Source organism: Beta vulgaris, chromosome 4 (assembly GCF_026745355.1).
Source record: "Beta vulgaris subsp. vulgaris cultivar EL10 chromosome 4, EL10.2, whole genome shotgun sequence".
NCBI lineage: Eukaryota > Viridiplantae > Streptophyta > Magnoliopsida > Caryophyllales > Amaranthaceae > Beta > Beta vulgaris.
In genome coordinates this window covers 47,978,527-48,000,120 of record NC_079205.1, presented here as the reverse complement: position 1 = coordinate 48,000,120, position 21,594 = coordinate 47,978,527, and the positions used below count along the sequence as shown (strand labels likewise).

General features: G+C 34.4%; 2 protein-coding genes across 2 annotated transcripts; one reads left to right on the top strand and one right to left on the bottom strand.

The window, feature by feature from the left end:
- The first annotated feature begins 10,493 nt into the window (after positions 1–10,493).
- LOC104890924 (protein NOI4) lies at positions 10,494–13,602 on the top strand. Its single transcript, XM_010676542.3, has 3 exons — positions 10,494–10,648; positions 12,610–12,828; positions 13,258–13,602. The coding sequence occupies exons 1-3, from the start codon at positions 10,640–10,642 to the stop codon at positions 13,291–13,293; spliced, it is 264 nt and encodes an 87-aa protein (XP_010674844.1). The 5' UTR covers positions 10,494–10,639; the 3' UTR covers positions 13,294–13,602.
- Positions 13,603–13,858: 256 nt separating this feature from the next.
- LOC104890925 (zinc finger CCCH domain-containing protein 43) lies at positions 13,859–20,710 on the bottom strand. The gene is made up of 8 exons (XM_010676543.4): positions 20,341–20,710; positions 19,320–19,715; positions 19,136–19,210; positions 17,574–17,690; positions 17,138–17,437; positions 15,014–15,280; positions 14,658–14,900; positions 13,859–14,478 (listed from the first exon to the last, which is right to left on the bottom strand). Exons 2-8 carry the CDS (start codon positions 19,665–19,667, stop codon positions 14,260–14,262), a joined length of 1,569 nt encoding a protein of 522 aa, XP_010674845.2. The 5' UTR covers positions 19,668–19,715; positions 20,341–20,710; the 3' UTR covers positions 13,859–14,259.
- Positions 20,711–21,594: the final 884 nt, after the last annotated feature.

Below are 21,594 nucleotides of genomic sequence, written 5' to 3'. Positions count from 1 at the left end.
ATCTCTTTTGGGCTTGTATGTGGACCGAACTCTCCTCCTCCGTATTGGGTTGTCCAGACCCATTTTAAGTCATATCACATTTGACATTTGTTATTTCCCTAGGAACACTACAAGAGGAGGGGTGAATTGTAGGTGTAGAAATAAACGTAACTTTTTGCGGAAATTAAAACTTAAACGAATAAACAAGCTAGAGGAACACAAGGGATTTTTACGAGGAAAAACTTCTTGGGCCCAACAAGAAGAAACAACCTCGACCACTAGGGATTTTAAACTCAACTCTTTCACTAATTAGGCCAAACAACTTTGTTACAACCTAATTCTAACTCGAGCCACACCTTGAGTTCCTAAACTCAAGTTCCTGAGCCACTGTTCCCTTAACAGATAGTTCCTCTCAACTTCACTCGAAGTTTCTCACTCATACAAGCTTCACTCAAAGCTTCTCTCTTACAGAACTTCACTCAAAGTTCCCTTACCCCAAAAACCAAAATACAATTGATCGAAATAAGCTTAGTGGAATTAGAGTAAGAAAGCAAAGAACAAATGGCTATTATAGAGAATGAAGGCAGTTACACTTAATTAGTTAAACTCACTTAATTACTTAGTCAGACACATTTGGAACTCATTTAGACTTCAATATTTATAGTGATAATCACAAAGAACGTGGGAGTAAAACTCGATTACATGTTAAGTCCATTAACCCATGATGTTCCTTCCCCTAAGGAACACGTTTCTCATCATGTCCCATGATCCCATGATCTCAATATGAACGTGGATATATTTTAGCCACAACTCCTAAGTAATAGGAGTTCCTTGAGCTTTATCCGAAAATCAGTTAGTTTAAAAACAGATTTTATCATTAAAACTAAATTTTTAATCTTTAAGAAAATATTATCTTTTAAACGAATTCTATATAAAACCGGATAATTATTTTCCTATATTTTCCGAAAAACAAAATCTTTTCCTTAAAAGATTTTCTTTTAAAACTGATTTTATCATTAAACTGATTTAAATTAGATAAACTAATTTCCTATAATTTAGGCATGACTTACTCAATTGCATAATTGTACCGTTATACTTTTGCACGCCTAAGTCTAGTTCCTTTATAAACCAAGTTCCTTTAACAATTCTTTAGTGCCACTTAGTTTGTTCCTTAGAAAGGAACAAACTCTCATTCTCAAATAAAACTGCCAATGTTCCTTACCATCCTTACTTTGTTCCTTTACAATGGAACTAGAAAATAAAACGCCTAGCTTTTATTCTTCTTGATCCAATGCTTGCTCCAGTATCAACTTATAGAAACTTCTTTACTTAGCCTTTGAAATCCTCTCTTGACTTCTTCCTTGACTTCGTATTCTCCCAGTTCCTCATTGATACCTTAAACATCATACACTTAAATAACTCATTAGTTCACTACTTAGTTTGCATCTTTGTTTCTTTGTCATCATCAAAACTAGGGTTCAACAACATTTGGAAAGCAAGAAATTGTTCCCTCTTTGATAAAAAGCCGCATATGCCAGCCCTAGTCACCCTGAACTTGGCCATTAACGTGGCCAAGGAGTTCATGACCGCTCAATCTTCCCCTATTGCAAACCCGTCGGTCATGTGTACTTCTTGGAGACCTTCTCCGCCTCCATTTGTCCATATTCATGTGGATGCTTCCTTTATGAACATTAAAACCAAGGCAAGTATGGCAGAAGTTATTCGAGATTCTTTAGGAGGTTGGCTTCTTGGGTTTTTTTTTCATTTTCCTATGCTCTTAACCCATATCATGCAGAATAGTTGGCTATAAAACAGGGATTCGAGATGGCAAGATCAAAGCATTTCACGCATGTTGCTCTAGTTTCCGAGTGTAAAAAAGTTGTAGACATCATAAATTGTAACTCTATGCAAATCGACTTCTATAGTGACCTGATTACGGACTGCAGGGAGCTGCGACATTACTTCCAGGAAACCAGCCTTACTTTCGTTAGACGGGAAGACAACCAGTTGCCGGATATGTTAGCTCATGAGTGTATGAGCAGATTTGATACCCTTGATGTAATTAGACGTTTTCCCGACCCCCCTAATTATTGTCAAAAGTTACTCTCTATGGATTGTAATAGGCTTTTTGCCATAACTCTATGATCTTTATGTTACCGTTGTTAAAAAAAAAATTATTTAAAATCCCAAAATGAAATACAATGGCAAAATTGTGCTAGCTAGCAATACGAGGCTTAGCTTGGAAAGAGAAATTATAATATTAGATAATTTTATAATCATGCATCTTGTATTTTCTATAAGAATAATAAAAATTCATAAACTAATATACTCTTAACAAAATTAGGAGTTTTAGTCCTACTAGGATTGAGATTTTAGGAGTCCTATTCCTACTAGAATTAGGAAACAAACAAACTTTTTTTTTTGAGGGGGAAGGAAACAAACAAACTCATAACAAATTAAAATTTAATATTCCTAAATTACATAGAATTCTAACAGATTTAGAATACTACACAATTAACACTTCTCATACGCATCATATAGGATTTGGAGTAATATGTATGATGCATATGAGAAGTGTTAATTATGTAGATAGTGTTCTAAATCTGTTAGAATTCTATGTAATTTAGGAGTTTTAATTTTTAGTTTGTTATGAGTTTGTTTGTTTCCTAATTCTAGTAGGAATAGGACTCTTAAAATCCCAATCTTAGTAGGATTAAAACTTCTAATTTTATTAGGAGTATATTAGTTTATGAATCCTAATTAAGTTAGAAATCTAAATCCTAGTAATTTTCGATTAAAAAAAAAAAAGAATAATAAAAACTTATAGGGTTTATCTTACGTTTGAACTTTTTCTTGAACTAGCATAACCAAAACACAAAAGATCAAGAAAGCTACTCTATTTTAATTTTTTGTGCTCGAGTAAGCTAATTTAAAATCAAGTTCTGATATTTGACAGAATTTGGAATAAAAATTATAAATTTGATAGAATCTAAAATCAAGTTAATTCTCTTATGACCTATATTTTGAATACAAACTAGGGTTACCACAAGTATATCATGATGGTCGATGGATGAACATAAACAAATTATTGACAAAAAACAATTAATAGAGAGTACTAATCAAGACTTAAGCTTATATATTTCACTGATTGTAATTCTAAACAAAAGAAAGAAAGAACAAAGTATTTAATTATAATAGATCAGTATGAATAGTATGATAAACTAAGCTACTACATTATATTGCCGCCGTGACATGATCTTATATCCATCAGACGATGTCGATACCTCGTCATCATCATCATCCATACTGATACTAACATCTGAAACGTAATCGTTGGAGCCCACGGAAGAAGCAATAACACTAGAGTCGTCAACACCATCCTTCTCCTTCTCGTCATCATGATCAATATTTATAATATCATGATGATGATTAGCATGAACATGAACATTATCATGAAGATTATGATGACGATGATGATGTCCAGTGTAGCAAAGTGATTGAGGCATGATTTCCTTGATAGTCATATCAAAGACACGGTAGCGTTTTCTAGGAGGAGGAAGACAATTATGATGAATAACACTTGGAGTAGTGTAAGAAAATGCCTTGTCTGAATCAATATTATAAGGCAACATTATTGTAACCGCGTCATATTCGTCGTAATAATTCTGGCAAACTAGCCGGAGTTCCTCGGCGCTGAAGTCGAATTCGTCGGTCGTGGTGTGGTCGATGCAGCTTTGTATGTCTTCTCTTTGTTCTTCGAGGGAGGTATCCATATCCATATCCATATCCATTGTTGTTTGTAGACTAGAGAACGTATGTAGTATGTAGTATGTAGTATGTAGTATGTAGTATGTTGTAGGTTAGATATTATTCACAACAAATATTATTAGGGTAGCAGCATAGCTTTAATCTCTATTTATAAGATTGTAAATAGCTTAGCTTGGGAAGTAAGCTAAATTTACCGACTTATGATTAAATGTAATTTGACAAAAGAAAACTTTGCAAATAACGGCTATAATTGAGTTTGGTATCATATTTTATTTTCCGAATCAAAATCAAATCTTGAAGTCGTAGTAAGACAACTAGATGTCTAAATTGATATGTGGTAATAAATTAATGCTAGCGAGTAATGAGTAATGGAATAAGAGTTTGTCTTGTAAGAAACCGTCTACTTTTAAATTAAAATTAGGCAATGGTAAGCCCAATATTAAAAAGAAAATTAGCCCGATAGTGAGTACGTTAATTTCTTTCGATGACTAGTTTAATTCATTTAGTGACTAAGTCTATTTTTATATTTAAATTGTACCGTCTCTTTTAATAATTTTTGGTAATGGAAAGGCAAAATCAAATACTGGATGAAAGCTCATTGAAAGTTGGGCCGGATTACTAATTTAGGACAGAAAAATGGGCCATTTACCGAAGCTATTTTCATTTAACAATAGGTATATATACTTCATCCATTTTCTTTACTTGCAAGTTCCTCATTTTAGGAAATTGTATATTATATACTACAATATTGACATATTTAACAATATATTATCTCTTCTTTTCTCCTAGTACATGAGGTCCTCTTTTTTTATTATTATTATAATTTCTCTCGACTTTTCTCCTCTCCTAAATTCTTCTGCCATGCTCTAATACCGCAAGTTAAAAAATGGAGGAAGTACATACCAACCAAGAGAAAAGGAGAAGGATAAAACAAAGACCCATGTTTGGTTCAGGTTATGCAATGCAAAGAGAATGAAATCAAATAGAGAAATGGAACAATAACAGAACTTGTTACCCTTTTTAGGTCTTTGGTTGAAGCATTGGAATGAAAAGGGAAAGGAATTCACTATCACAAACAAATGAATTTTGTTGCTTAAGAGGAAGGAAAGATAATTATAAATTAGGAGAGTTCATTACTACCAAGTAATTAATGGATCGAGAAGGGGTTAAACCAAGTACGCAGAAAAAAAGTAAGTATATGATTACGTTACTTAGAGCCTAAAAATATTGAATCAAACATGCTCTAAGTGCTTGTTTGATTCAAACGATGAAATAAAATGTGATTGGAATCAAATTGAAGAATGTAATGGTAACAATATTAGGTATTTTTGGTAAAAAGAATATAATCATTACAGAATGGATTTTGTAACTTCTTGAGGGGGAATAAGGAAAGGTACTAGCATTTAATGATAATAGATAAAAGAGGGGTTGAACCAAAAAGAAGAAAAGGAGTATGTTATTAATTCTATTTTTGGAGCGCAAAAATATTAAGCTAAATATGCTTGACAGTTATAACCGATAATACTCATTCTCATGTTTCTTCTTTTACGTGGAATAATAAAATACTCATTCTCATGTAAGTAATACGGTTATTTCACCTAAATGAAGAATAAGTGGTACATGGAGTATAATATGTTACTCATTCTCATGCATGTTTCCTCTTTTACGTGAAATAACTCGTGTAAGTGTAGGAAATAAACCTACATAAATCAAATAATTTTACCTGAACTACAAAAAATAGCTTTGTCGTGGTATGATGACTACTTCTATAGAAACAAATTTCGTCACCCTCAGCTTTTAAGGTTCTTATAATCTGCCAGATCAGTGTGGATTAGTTCTAATAGTTCAAACACCCTATTAGTAACTGTTTTGAATGACTTTCTTATAAATTTATCTTCAACACATACTTCACACTTGTTAAGTCCATCATTAACCATATCATGAAGTAGATTCATTTGTTTTAATCGATTTATTAAAGCAATCCCCACATGAGTACATAACCCGACCAAAAGAATGTGCAACAGATTTACAAGCTCAACAATTTAATTAAGTAGAAGAAGTGATCACTCTCATTGAAATTAGGAGTTACAATATCCAAAAGAAAAAACCCAGCATTAACGTGCCCCTTCCCAACAAACTCGCCATTGCGAGTCAATATCAGTTTATTATCATAAAAAACTAACTTGACACCTGCTTTGCTGAGCAGACTACATGAAACTAAATTTCCACGAAGAAAGAGGATATACAGAACATCAGGGAGCTAAAGATTTTCCAGATTTCAGCTTCAGGAGAATTTTTCCTTTCCAAGTACCCCATATTTGCTATCATTTCCCATGTTTTGGTCATCCCCATCCACCTTTTGAAACTCCACAAATAGGTCCTTGTTAGCACATAAGTGACAAGAGGCTACCGTGTCCACAATGCACTTTGAATTATTCTCAACCAGATTAACCTCAAAACCACTGCAGTGACAAGGTCATCTGCCTCAGCTAGATTTGATTGACCCTTGGGTTGATCTTTCGAGCGTTGACCCGAACATGCACCCGACTTACCATAAGAATAACAACAACCCAGTTTCTTTTCAATCCTTCCACTACACTTAAACTTTATCCCTTATCCTAGGGCTTTGACCTTTCCACCACACTTCTTGGAATCTCCTCTAGGCTTCCCGAAAACGAGCCAGAACCAGAGCCAACTTCAACCAGATTAGCCTTAACTGCTAGATTGTTTGCAATTGGGGTTTCAAAATCTTTCAATCTATTTTCCTCTTCAATTTTCATATGACCAACTAACTCCTCTAGAATCAGGCCCCTCTATTTATGCTTCAGATGATTATGATAAGTAATCCATGACTCATGAACTTTTCAATCAGAACATTGGTTTCAAGAATTTTACTCATCTTCATTCCTTCAACAAATAGATTCTCGTACACATGAACTTCTTATATTATATTGGCTTATTATCTACCAATTTAAAGTTCAACCAGTTTTCAGTTCATACTTTTTTTTCCAGCATCATCAACACCATACTTTTTCTCCAAATAGCTCCATATTGACTTTGCAGACATAACAGATACAAATAAATCAAATATGGAGGCTGCCATGAGGTTCAACATGTTCTTAATAATTCTATTATTCCTGAATTTTTTTTTATACTAACACCCTTATCAGATTTAGGGCTTTCTTTTTACAAGAGTTTCAGAAATAATAATCGTACTAGAAGAAGGAACTACAACATCCTTTTTAGCAAGTTGATCATTAAACAGAATATAGTCAAGTTCTACTTGTTCACAAGCAATTAAGAACTTTTGAGACCACTGCTTATAATTAGTTCCATCTAAAGGTTCCAACTTTGACAAATCAAGGAAAAATCTACTTTGAGAACTAGACATGATTTCAACATAACAAATTTGTATAATTGCATGAAATATATCTACGTAAATCAAATAACTGAACCTGAATTACAAGAACAAGTTGTGCCGTGGTACAATGGCCACTGTATTAGAAACGAATTTCACCACCTTCGATGTGGATTCATGATGACTTTTGTCCCCCAAGGTTCACACAACTATCTCTAACTTTGTGTACCCGATTCAAATATTGGTATCTCTCAAGAACTGCTCAAATCTCAGAGAAATAAGGTAGGCTTTTGTTTTAGGATTATATTGAATGAATGAAAAGAACGACCAAGAAAGAATTATATGAGGGTTTAAGAAAACAACTCAGAAATAAAAAGGAAATAAAGTTTTTGGGAATCCTGAGAACATCGAGTTACGGGATGCTCTCGACGATCCACCGCGAGACACGACAAATACTACAAGTCGCGATAAGCTCTCGGCAAAAAATCAAGCAAGTTTAGTTGATGCACCAAACGTATAGAATAGCATGTCACGCAACATTGCTGCGCTGGTGCACAAGAATGCGTCTGATGCATTCAAGATGCGATGGGCCGATGGCGCACAAGAATGCGTCTAACGCTTTCAAGCCGCGCTTGATGCAGAGAACTCTCGCATAGCTTCACATTCCACTTGAGATGAAATCTAACAGTGAGTTCATACGTTGGTCCACGAAATAAAGGTTCTGTATAAATATACTCAATAGAATAACGACCCGTTTGGTTAGGGGTCATAAATGATGGTAATGCTAATGGAATTTAGCGTAAAATTTATAAAGAAGTTCTCATGTCAATGATCATGCTAATGAAACATCACAAAATATGGGTTTTCCTATATAAAATTTTCATTAATACCACCTTGCCAAGTGATAATGGATAGTAATGAGATTTTCAGAAGAAAATGGATGTTTTGGGATCAAGTAGCATTACCATGGGTAATGATGTGGGATTTCCTTTACAAATTTACACTATAATGCATTACCATTACCACCATTTATGACATCTAACCAAACGGCTCGTAAGGGTACTAAACTGAGTCAATGTCATTTAGTTTGGCCAAGGAATTTGTAATTTCTTGCATTGGCTTTGAGTGTTGTGAAATTGTACTCAAATTCTTAGATGTAAATGTTACATCATAATTTATGGTGTTAACAATCGACAAACCACCTTTTTTTTTAAAACATAACTCAAATGACATGAGATAAATGACATAATGACATGAGATCCATGTCATTATCTGTATACTACATTTCATTCCTGTTAGAATATTTGTCATTATGCATGTTATACACTAAGTTATATATGGTGTAACATATTACACCCAATACGCACTCGAAATATTGTTTGCCACAAATTGTCATGATTCTTTAGTTTTGGTGGTGAGGATTGAAGTAGAATCTTATCTAGTAGGTATTTCCTCTGTATTTTTTAGTTTGCTCACTTGAAATCTTGACACTATTGTCAATTAGAGAGAATCTTCTTAATTCTTCTCAATATATGAGATAAAATATAGTCATGTCGGGTTTTGTTTGATTCGTCTTAATTAATACTTTATTAATATTCGATCATTATAATTTTCGCTAATATATAATGGAAGATGTTTAGTTAAGGTCAAAGAAATGCAATAACAAATGTGAAGAATCAAAAGAGGTAAACTAAACAATTACAAAGGAGTAACCCCTACTTCCTAGTAGGTTGCAATATGGCCTCGGCTGGGGAATATAATTTTTTTCTGATAGGAAGAGGAAGAAAATATATCATTAATAATAAGTCAAATGGCAACATATAAAATAATTAAGATCTGAAAAATACAGATTTAGCAAATTGTATCAATTTTCTAGAGGTGATCATGGGCCGGGCCGGGTTCGGGCCGGGCCGCGGCCAAAAAAATTTGCCCATCGGCCGGGCCGGGCCTAAATTCGGGCCGAATTTTTGTGTCCAAAAGCCCGCTATTTCGGGCCGGGCTTAGCGGGCTTTTTGCGGGCCGAAACGGGCCGGGCCAAAAAATAGACTAAAAAGTCGTTTTTAGCTTGCCCAAGAGCCCGCCCAAAAACAAAAAAAAATGACCGCCGGCCTGGCCCCGGCCGAAAATTCTGCCCAAAGCCCGGCCCAAAAACGGGCCGGGCCGGGCCAGCGGGCCGGGCCGGGCCAGCGGGCCGGGCCAAAATGATCACCTCTACAATTTTCACAATCGGACCAATTAATTTTAAGCATACTCGAGCACATATACAACTCAACTGCTTCAAACTTGATGCGAGAAGTGTACTTCGATGTCTTTGCATCTTTCCACATAGAGACATTCACATTTTGATTATGTGCTATACTTGTTCCCAGTGACGAATTGTTGAAAAAACCTATACCCTCATGGATACAGACCATCTTCCAAATTTTTGAGACTATGAAAATAAGAAAACTCATGCAAAGATAAGAAACAACTACCAAGAAGGAGGGAGGACAAAAACTCTCACAGATCGAGAGAACTGAATAAAAGAAAGCAATAAAGAAAATAATAACACTAAAATTTAAGAAAAAGGGTTAGAAATAGTCTAATTTATAAAGAAATAGATCATTATTTCCGGTCAAGGAGCCAAGAAAAATTTAAAACCTTGAAAAGAGAATTGGAGAGGGAAAGAAGAGAGGAGACGAAGTTGGGAATATAATTTTTAACTGATACTTAATTACTAGACAAACTTAAGTTTCCTATTAACACACTAAGTATCCATCCGTTTCCTAAAGATCTTCCCTCTTTTCGTTTAAGTGCGTTTCTAAAAGATCTTTCCTCTTTTACTTTATTTCTTATTTGGATTTTTTTTCCCTTTTTACCCTCTCATGTCCCTATCATTTGGTCCACCATTGCATTATTAATTCAATTTTACTCTCTTTCTCTCTCCTACTTTAACCCCTTTTTATTTAATTATTTATCTTAACATTTTTCTCTCTCCTACTTTACCCACCCCACACCCCACACCCCACACAAATAGATTCTCCTTGGTATTTTGAGAAACACTAACAAGGAAAATCTTTAGAAAACCGAGAGAGTAACCGTTATTAAGAAAAGAAAAGAAAAGCGGAACACAATACACCTCTTGATTAACAAAGTGCCTACTTTTTTTATTTTTTAATATATTGTAAACAGTCATAATATCTTCTTAATTAGTTGAAATCGAAATGTTATGCCTTTTCTCATAAAAAAAAAAAATCAAATGTACTACCCTGGTTAAAATTCTTAATGAATACCATAGGGCTCTTTCAAAATTCAATTAGCCAATCAAAAGAGCTTGTCAACCCATTTTTAAATTACTATATGTTGGCTTGCCACCTACGCAATTTGCGACGTGCATTCCACTTATTGATGTCTCTCTTCCTTATTCATTATTGTTCTTGTTGTTAATCTTCTTATTATTCTTTGTCATATCACATCATCTTTTTTTTCAACTCTTTTTGCACAAATTTTTCCTGTTTCTTGTATTACTTTTGAGAGCTCTTACGATCATCTTTCATGCCGCCGGTAAGATCCTTTTTCTGATCTACATACCATTATTAGTTAGTATCCTTTGCTCGTATGTTTTTGCTAAAGAAATATTGTATTTGTATAGCTTGAATATTTCTTATGTCGTATGATATATTCTTAATATAAAATGGTAAGAACTTTCATGTTCATGCGTCTGTTTCTACTCCTATGACATTATCCAAATTATACATTTAAGGGATCTTATAATTTTTTCAATCTCAACTAACTAAAATTTTTAGTCTTTTTTCATAACTCCTTTAAGACCCTCTTATTTTCTATATAATTATGAGAGAATTGCATCAATATGTAGTCCATGTAATCAATTATAGAGGCATGCAATAGTCACAAACAATTTCAGTTAGAAAATCATGGCTATCATGTAAATAAATTATTTTAATGTTTAATGTTTATGTTTATTTATTTATTTTCAACCTTGAATTATCTTAAGACACAAACTTAAATTGCATGTATTATCTAGCTAGATATTTGCAATAATTGGTTGTAAACTTTGATTTTAATTGAAGATCAAGTGGCAGTTAATTGGTACAATGGTACGATGTACCTAATACGAAACTTGTAAGCTGATGTATTATAATTTGCCATATTTAGTTTGTGCATGTATCATGTATGAGCAGGCCCGTCTCGAATTATATAGAGGCCCTGTGCGATCTCGTATTTGAAGAATTCAATAATGTAATAGCTCATCCATCCTTCACATAATCATATCATGAAAAAAAATAGTCCAAATAAGTAGATAAACCTTTTCTTTTTACTACTTGAACTTTCTCTATTTTGGGGCCCTCACAATTAAGGGGCCCTGTTCCATGGAACATGTTGAACATGCTAAAAGCCGTCCCTGTGTATGAGTACGCATTTTTGGTCATATGGTAGTATTTTTTTATTGGTGCATTGATTTGGTAGCATTCTAGCTAGGAACGAATATAGGGCAGATGATCCTTTCCCCTCCCATTATTATTTTTGAACCCAATAGGTCTTTTATGGGTACATATTTGACTCTGATTTCTATTTTTGCCCTAACTGTGTTTTAACGTCATAGGAAAATAAAGTAATACAAACATTTTCTTTTGTCATATAGAGAAGCATATAAATATTTATGCAGACAATATTTAATATAAGCCAAACTTTGATGGTAACTTCCACGCATGCACAAAACTTTACCTCCTAAGTTATGTCGCATTTTAAAAAAAAAAATCAAACCCTTAATGTATAAGAAAGAATTATATAGCCTATATATACTTTGATATAAAATTGATTTCATTTTCTCACTAATGTTCCATCGGGTTCACAAATCTTAACTCACTAGCCTGTAAAAGTTTTCACACTTGCATGCATATGTAATAATTTTGAGCATAAATCTCCACTTATGTATTTGTTGTAAGAATTATAAAGTTACTTTAAAAATACATATTGAGATGAATCAAATAAGATTTCATTTTGTACTTTTTTATCATATAAAACATAAATGATAAATATATTTTTCTACGTATAAAACATAAATGATAGTCAAATTTTTGAAGATAACTAGTGCCAGAATACAAAATGTAACCATTTTTGTAAAATAGAGGAATCAAAAAGGATATTTCCTACAAAAGTACATGGATAGAAAAAAAAAAAAGTGTCTATGAATATTAGAATGTAAGAAGTATTGTATCTAACCAGGTTTTAAAGTTACTCCTCTATCTAGCATAAAAAAGAATCACGTGCCTTATCTTTTGAAACGCAGGGAGTAGTGTTATCAGTTTATCCCCTCTACAGTCGATCCCAAAGATTTTGCTGGGGATCATGACCTTTAGGCACTCTGTCCTTAGACAGGGTTGAGGGTTGTACACATGTTTACCTCTTCAAGAAAAAAATTTATTATCAAAATATTAATCTTCATAATTTAATAGAGTCGATAATAATAATATGTACTTTTAATTTACAAAATTTTGTTGTAGAAAGCAAACAATGCAGGTAACAGATCCTTGCCAAAATTTGGGGAATGGGATGTGAATAATCCCCAATCAGCTGAAGGTTTTACAGTAATTTTCAACACTGCTAGAGATCAGAAGAAAAATGATAAGGGCAATGTAGGCGGCACTACCGGCGTTAACCAGAGCCCTAACAAGAATAACCAAACACAAAAACAAAAGCAGAACGATCAACAACATGAACCGGTAAAATTGCATATTATAATAGATTCGATCAGTGTTGTTGGCTGCTTTCTACGTCCAAAATTAGTTAACATTTAACAATATAACATGATATTAAAAAATACTTATTCATTTAATGTGGAATTTGGATTAGTAAAGTCTATTACTTTCATCTTTTTCCATCACGTTAATAAAGGCATATCGAAAAATATGAAGAATCTAACCATAAGCTCATAACCCACTCTCATTTTGACTTTGAGGACGTGTTATAGTACTTCTTATGTTAATTTTAGATGCAACATTTTGTCTTTTTGGTGAGTGGATTAGAATAATCAAATGTTACATCTAAAAAAACAAAAGTCATATTTTTTAACATCATATATAGGTGAGTTGACTATTAATTTTAGAATGCTTGGATGTTTTGGATCACATTCTTTTTGTGCTTGGATGCAGAAGAAAAAATGGTTATGCTGCATATTTGGTGCATGAAGTTGATGCGTTGCTTCCACAGTAATTTGTAGTAGAAGGTGGCTTTGATGTTGAGAAATATACTTGTTCTTCTAAGATTAGCAATTGTACGATCGAAGTGTTGTAATGTAATGAAGTTTTGCAATCAAGTGTAACCCATTAATGTGCCTTCTAAAAATTCCTTTCAGCTGTGTTTATTTTTCTTGTTTTCTTGGGTTATTGAAAAATTAATTTGTCATAATGGATAAGAGAGTAATGCTAGTACAAGATTGTCACTCATATGTCATGTGGAGAAGAACATGCTTGTATAGAACTATTGTGTTGCAGCGACGATTTCTCAAACTAGTGCATTTTTGTGGACTTAACATTCATAACTATTGTGATAAGAAATTAAACGGATTTAATAGAAATCAAGTGATAAAATAAATAAATGTTAGAATATGAGATTGCCTTTTTGGCGTGAGAAACACACTAATAGCACATAGATAATATTCTAGCTCATACTTCATATTGAATCGGGATGAACATAAACAACAATCGAAAGCAATCAAAAGCCTGAATCAACAAATTTAATACAAAAAGACGATTAGCCAGTAAAATTTCTTTATAATCTACCGATTGCGTTGCAATCTGCTTCCCATAATCAACGATATCAAGTATATAATACAACAAACAATGACGACTGGCAAAAACGAGGGTGAACCGGATTCACGAAAGTTTTTCTCACCTCTATTCTCTGTTCTAGCAAATTCCAATGGCAAATAACATGGATTAACAGTTATTTGTGTAGATGGGATAAGTATTTATATATAAATTATTTTCTCAAAGGCAAGGGTATTCTAAGCAACCACAAAAAGATGTCAAATTCTCCTGGAGTTGATAAGTATGTAGGTGCAACTTGCAAAAACTGAAGTCGGCATTTCCTTTCTTAACAATTATGCCAGCAATGTTGCCAAAAATTCCATGATAGTTTCTCACTGGAAGACCTTACATTACCCAGCCATCACCCCAATCAGACTGAACGTTGTCGCCGCCAGCAGACTCCATTTCAGCAGCAACTACAAGATTGGATGACGAACTATGTTCTTGAACTGGGGCTGGATCAACTGGAACTGCTAGTAAGCCGTTATCAGGATGATGAAACAGACAATTACGACCATATTTGCATGTACCTTGCACCTCATAGTTCCGGCAGATTTTGCTACCCTGATGATCACGGTATTTTCAGGAATATCATAAAGTAGAAAGTCTGAACTAATAAACAGAACTTGATCACTCATAAAAGTACCCAGATTCTTTTTGGGGAACTCTACACACAAATCTACATTATCTACTCTAGCCACCAGGTAGCAAGATTAAAAGAGAAAATCATTAAGGGTACTTACAGGTCTTAGAGGAAGGCCCGATTCATTGAGAGAACATGGTGAGGAAGTAGAAATTCGGTCCCTTGGATGGTCGTATCTACATGCAGATTTAAATTTACAGTTGCCAGTTTTCATGAAGTACTCACACTCTGGCTGTCCAGGTCGTTCGGGGTACTGTCCATTCTGCAGTTGCTGCTGCTGATGAGAAGGTGTTCCATTTTTTCTTGGATTGCCAGAATTTAGATTAGGAAGCTCATGGTTTCTCTGCAGAGAGCAAATTAAGATAGCACTAAGTAAACAAAACACAGATAAAATATCAGAGCAACAAAGTCACGAAAGTTCAAGCACCATAGAAGAAAATGGTATAGTAGACGTACAGATTTTGAACACAGGCCTTTTGAGGAAAGTGGCGGCAGACGTAGCTTAGAGTCTCGACTTACTGGATGGTTATACCTACAAGCAGCTCTGTATTTGCAGTCTCCAGTTTTCATGAAATAGTCACAATCAGGTTGCCCAGGTCGTACAGGAAACTCTTCGGATTGGATTACTTGTTCATAATTTATTGAAGAATCTATTTTCTTTGAGATAGTGTTGACAATTTGATGTGGAAGAGGCGTCTTTTTCACTGACAAAGAAAGGTCGGCCTGAGCCCAAAAAAAAGTAAAAAGAGAATTAAATGAAAGCTTATTTTTCCTATCCAGGTTGCATACTTGCATTTGTAAAACTCATTAACGCCTGATACAAGCCAGGATTATGTCGAGTACAAACTTCAAAACAAAAGATAAGGCAGAAACAAAGTATAAGGAGCTAAATGCTATTCTGTAAGCATCCCAATGTTGCACATACAATAAAGGAAGGGAAAGAGCAGGGTGGAGGTCTGGAGGAAAATGAGCATCATAAAAGGATACTTTCTATTAATTTTTGGTTAAACGCAAGAATGGGAGCAAAATGAAGAAATGAAAAAAGCTCCAAATAGTTACAAACCGATAAAATACATTAAAGAACAACAACATCGATGTACATGGTGATAGTACTATAGAGAAGCAACCATAAACGGGGGACAGGACTCAGGGGTTCGAAGTTCAAAAGTTCAAACCACAAACTCTACCTTTCTTGCAGTTGCAGAATGTAAGGGGGTAAATTAATTAGGCCCTAGCCCATCACGGTTTGGGTTTAAAGAGCTTTCATCCCTCACAATTGGTTGTGAGTGAGATGGGACAGGATGCAGACCATCAATAATGACCTATCTTAAGAAATAAGCGTTCTCAAAAAAAAAAAAAAAAAGATCTTAAGAAATAAGCACAAATAAATTAAAAGGCGATTTTGAAGATGTTCCATGACATCAAAAGGCTTTGTTCATCATGAGGCCAAAAAATTAAAAACTACATTAGATACAGAATATCTAAGTTCAGAAAAGGGCCAAATCAGAAAAGTTCAGAAAAGGCTAGCTAAGTTGACTCAAATAAGGGCCAATGAGTCAAGATGATACAAGGAAAAATAAGTTAATAAGTTCATACAAGCGTTTTTTTTTAAGAAGGATGAAGCCTAAGGCTTGCAGAAGTTGTGAAGATATCTACAAAGCAGCAACCATTCATGACAATATAATCAAGGTATATCTGAACTGCAAAGTAATATGCAGGTAGACAAAGAAGAAGCCAAAATAAATAAATAAAAGCTCTTGAATCTAATTAGCCTCAAAAAAACAGGTATCAACAATCTTGTACAAGCGGAAAGCAGACTCTTACATTCATATAACTACCTCTTATTAACACATGGTGGGAAATAAGTCAACATTATGCTAATGCCTTTGAGGCTGCCACCCTAGGCAGGGTAAGGGGGATCAAAGTATGCAGCTTCCCCATATTATTTGAGAATGTGTAAGAAAAGCAGAAAATTTTAATGAGCCACTTTAGATTAGTCCATCGTATTCCAAAAGTTGAAGAATAAAGGATTTTTAACTCCATTAGAGTCTACAGACGGACATAGGAAGTTGGCTCTGAGCATTTTATTTATTTTTATTTAGAAAAGAAATTAATGAACCACATTAATTCAGTCCAACATATTTTTGGGTTTGAAATTTGAATAGCTACCCACCTATTGTAGATGGGTAACTCAGTCCAACATATTAGTGTATTTGACCCCATAGAAATGGACATAAACATATAGGCTCCAAGTATTATCTTACAATATTCACATACTGACAAAAACAGAGAACGAATAATTTCCATCCATACAACCCTCTCCTCTAAACAAGAATGTGGGCTTGCCATTAGATGAGAGGAAGACAATAATATATATCTGGGAACAGATCATCACTCTTAACAGTTTGTACAACTATTTTCCAATCAAAATTACTGGATTATGTATCATGAAATGTAGGTCCAAAATGCAAAGTACACATTAAAGACAAAGAAATAACCATCCTATCAAAGAGAAGCAAAAGAGAAATATTTCAATACTCCCATGTCTAGCATACATGAGAAAGGTCAAGATGAATGCACCTGATCATGGTTCCAGCCAGCGTTTTGGGTAATCACTTGATGATAAGGACTCATCCCCGCATAAGGTAAACCATTCATCGAATTTATGCCATTTGACAACTCTGAGATACTCCGTGATACTCCAGGCTCACCAACATACATTCGAGACATATTGTTTCCACCTCTCGCATATACGCCATTAACTAAGGAGTTTCTGGGCTCAGATTCTTTTGCTGCAGTAGGATCAGGATGATGAAACCTGCAATTAGCCCCATAGCCACAGGAGCCAGTGCGCAAGTAAAAGGTGCACTCTTGCTCCGACTAAGGATATAAAAAAAGAGAGAAGCCATTCAATTCTCAATTCGCGTGCAGTCTAATTATAGGTCTCAGAGCAGTATACATCGATAAACACAAGAATCAGAAAAAATTCAAAAGGAAACAAAGATTGAAGTCTTACCGGTCTTACTGGTAAACCAAGAAAGTTAAGCTCGGGACCTTCTCTCTCTACTCTCTGTGCAGAGTGATTATATCTGCAAGCATCTCCATACTTGCATCCTCCTGGTGTTCGGAAATACTAGAAAGAACAAAACCACAACATAGTTAGCGAAAAAAGTACCAATCAATAGCATTCAAAGACACTAATGCATTTAAAAGGTAACTTAACACAACTTTAGGCCATAATTGCTAAACATGGTCAATTAATGCAAGTATGCAACCTATAAGGGAAATCTGGAGCATGACCAACAAAATCACACCAGAATACCTACATCTTCATAAAAAGATGAAACAGTTGCCTCACATTTAGAAGGTCCATTGTCCTTATCATGTTGTAGGAAGAAGTCATATATGTGTTTGTTTTAGTGTGTGTGTCAAGTGACCTTCAAAATAAGTGGTAGATAACTTTATTGCATGATTGTTTCAGCACATTTGATTAATGCTAAATCATCACGAAAAACTGGACATCGGATAATAAAATCTAGAATGAGAAATACAACAAGTTTGCGGAACAATTCCTCATCTAAAAAAGGTTCATGCACCACTAATCATGTAATAAAGACTAACTCAAACTTCAAATCACGTCTCAATTGTGTCAGCTGACTTAGGTTTAGCCAACATTCTCAAATTTGCAAATGCTCTAATGTAACTATTGTATCTTGGAGTAACTAGCTTTCTTTCTCTTTCCTTGTGTAGCCTATCTTAAACAAATTAGTTTGACTAGAGGGCATGCGTCATGTATTTAAAGCTTTTAGATGCCCCAGATTGAGCAAAAGAGACGTGATGAGGAAATCCAAACCCTCTTCCCTGACCCCCAAAACAAAAAAAAATACCTTAAGAGAAAAAAATGCATGTAGTTCTTGGAGTAGCATATTACAAGTCAAAAATCACGTAAAAACAGCATAGACAACAAAACTTTATTATAATGCGTAATGACACCACTTTGCAAAGCCCGAACCACATTCAAGAGCTCAAGCCCTGATGAACAGAATCCCCCAGCTTCACAAAGTTGAAAGAAAACCTATTGCTTTTTCTTATTAGTTCTCTAACCCCCTCAAAGCATAACATAGAAAAAAGGTCACATTCACTTGAAATTTCCGGAAAGCTTTACTCGTACCAATTTTGCTTATTTTAAATAACATTCCTCACAATTAAAACTTACTAAACCCCTAAAACATTTCTCAAGAAAAAGACACATTAACAAGTGTTTTTTAACAACAAATATCTGAACTCAATTTTTTATGCAAAATGCAGGCCCACAAGATATCTTCTGGAAAATGCAAACCTAGTTTCAGAAGTTGCTCTGGCAACACAATTAGAATAACCAATTAGGTGATATTTATTTGCAAAAACTAAACTCAAACATGTTTAAACTATACACAAACAGCATATCTGGCCTTAAAACACAGGAAAAGGTCAAAGTCAAAGTCAAATTAACATCTTTTATATAATTATATTGACAAAAAAATAAACGACACAATAAAATACTAAGCATTCTTAAAATAATGTATAAAAAGCAAAAACCTTGCAATCAATCTTCCCAGTATCAAAAATTGTTCCATTGTTTTCATCAGTTCCTTTCTCCTGGTCCTGAACAGGCTTATTAAAACCCAGAAAAATACACTCAAGTCAGCATCAAAAGAACCGATTGCGAAAACCCGAAATCAAAAAAATAAAAAATCAAATATCAACCTCAAACTTGAAATACCTGAAAAGCCCTCTCTGATGGGTGATTGAATCTACAGTTTTGGCCAAACTTGCAAGTACCAGTCTTGAGATAAAAGGAACAATCCACAGCATAAGGTCTCAAAGGGTAAAAATGTAATTTCCCATCTCCTTGTTCCTCCTGTTCCTTTTCTTCTCCCTCAATCTTCACCTCACTTTCATTCCCTTGCAAGATTACACTTTCAAACTGTTGTGCAAGAACCTCCTCCTCTGTAGGCTGATCTCCATCTTCTTCACAATGTTCATCATTGTGGGTCCCATTTGATGAAATCCCCAATTTAATTTCATTCTGGGTTTCATCAATTGGACCAATTTCTTCACAAGTCCCCATAATCTCTCTCTCTCTCCTTCCTCAATTTTTTTTACAGAAACCCCAACACTGAATTTCAATTACCAAAAAGACAGAGCCCAATTACATATATAGAAATATTATACTCACTGTACACACACACTTGCTTGTTTGTATCAAATAAACGGCAGAAAATAATATAAAGTGGCAGTAGCACAATAGTACATATGGCAAATTCTCAAATGAGACCGATCTCAACACCGTCGCACTAGGGTCATTTTTTGTTTACGCTACTTTTTAAGTGACCTCTTTTAACTCGAAAAGTTACTATTTTTTTGTAGACCAACTATAGTACATACTGTATACTATAGCAACCTTTAAGTGTGAGAATAAATGAAAGCAAAATCTTCAGTGGAGATTCTCCCAAGTGCCGTCTTTTCTATATATTTTTTTTTTTACTAATGTTACTATTTTCCTTATTTTTTTAATCTTCATCTTCCAAAGTACACAACCGACCAATTTCCTTTTTAATAATAAAATCATAAAATGGAGTACAGCAATTCAACAAAAACTTCCAAGCAAAGAAATTCTTTTCTATCATGAAACAGATTCAAATGGTGAAAAACATTCAATTGAACAAAACATTCAAATCAACAGTTAAAAAGTTAGCAGATTAATTTGAAAATAGCATAATTAAAGTTCGAGAATTTCATACCTGTAAAAAATTAGAAATTCAGCGACTGAAGATAGAGATGATGATGAACCACATTGTTTAATACATGCACATAAAAATGGAGAGAAGAAATCGGCAGATTAGTAATTTTTCCAGAATTTGAACAAGCATGTAATTTTTTTTTCTAGGGTTTATGTTGTTGAAAAAACCCTAGAAATTTGGGGGAAATGAGAAAATTTTAATAGGAGTTGAAAGAAATGAGAATCTAAGAATCAATTCTACAGACTACAGAGTTGTAAAAAGAGAGGAATTCTCATTGGCCACCAAACTCATCATCCCCCACTTTTTTTTTCTATGCCCTTCCAACTCTTTTTGTTCTTCTGCTTCAATGTTTTACTGTTGTTACGTCATCAATTTTGGGGTTAATAAAGTGAGTGATTTTGGGGGAAAATATTTTTATAGATTGGGCCAAGAAATTAAAAGTTTTACTATGGTGGACCCTTGCTAAGCCCATGTTATTTTTGGTGTTTGTGATAGAAGATATCTAAAAGTCCATGGAAAAGTGAATGATATGATGGGACCTACAGCCAGTGAAGTTACATGTATTTTAAGTCAATGTTTGGTAAATGACTTTTTCATTGGCTTTTGGCTTTTGGCTTTTCAATTTGGTCAAACAGCTAAAAAAAGTGTTTGGTTATTGGCTTTTTGGTTGGCTGAAAAGATGGCTTTTAAGCCAAAATGAAAAAGCTACATGGAGCAGCTTTTCGGATTGGCTTTTGGCTTGTTGGCCCACAAACTCTCTAATAAACAACCAACAGTCACACTTAATTTTGCCAAACACTTTTGCAAACAGCTGGCTTAAACAGCCAACTTAAAAAGCCAATACATACAGTCAATGCTTCCAGCTAGTCAAACAAGCCAACTAAACCAGCCAACAACCAATTACCAAACAACCCCTAAATGTTTACTTCGTAAAGCATGTGTAATGGTATAAGGCTATTTAAAGGGTTCTGTTGTTAGTTGTTTCTCTCTAACATTCTCGAGCTAAAAGACTCACTAAAGCATACCTACTCTAACTCATGCAGGCCAATTGCATTTGATACCAGCTTCTTCAACACGACTAAGGAAGAGTGTATTGACAAATTTGGTGGGATCGAGGTCATCCTCGATGACGAATGCACTTGTGGTTAAGACAGGTCCTGCATCCCCTACTTAATGCAATTGACCGACCCGGCATCTCTTTCGCTCAATAATGCCTTCGCTTCAAAACGCTATTTACCAATAGGAAAAATCATC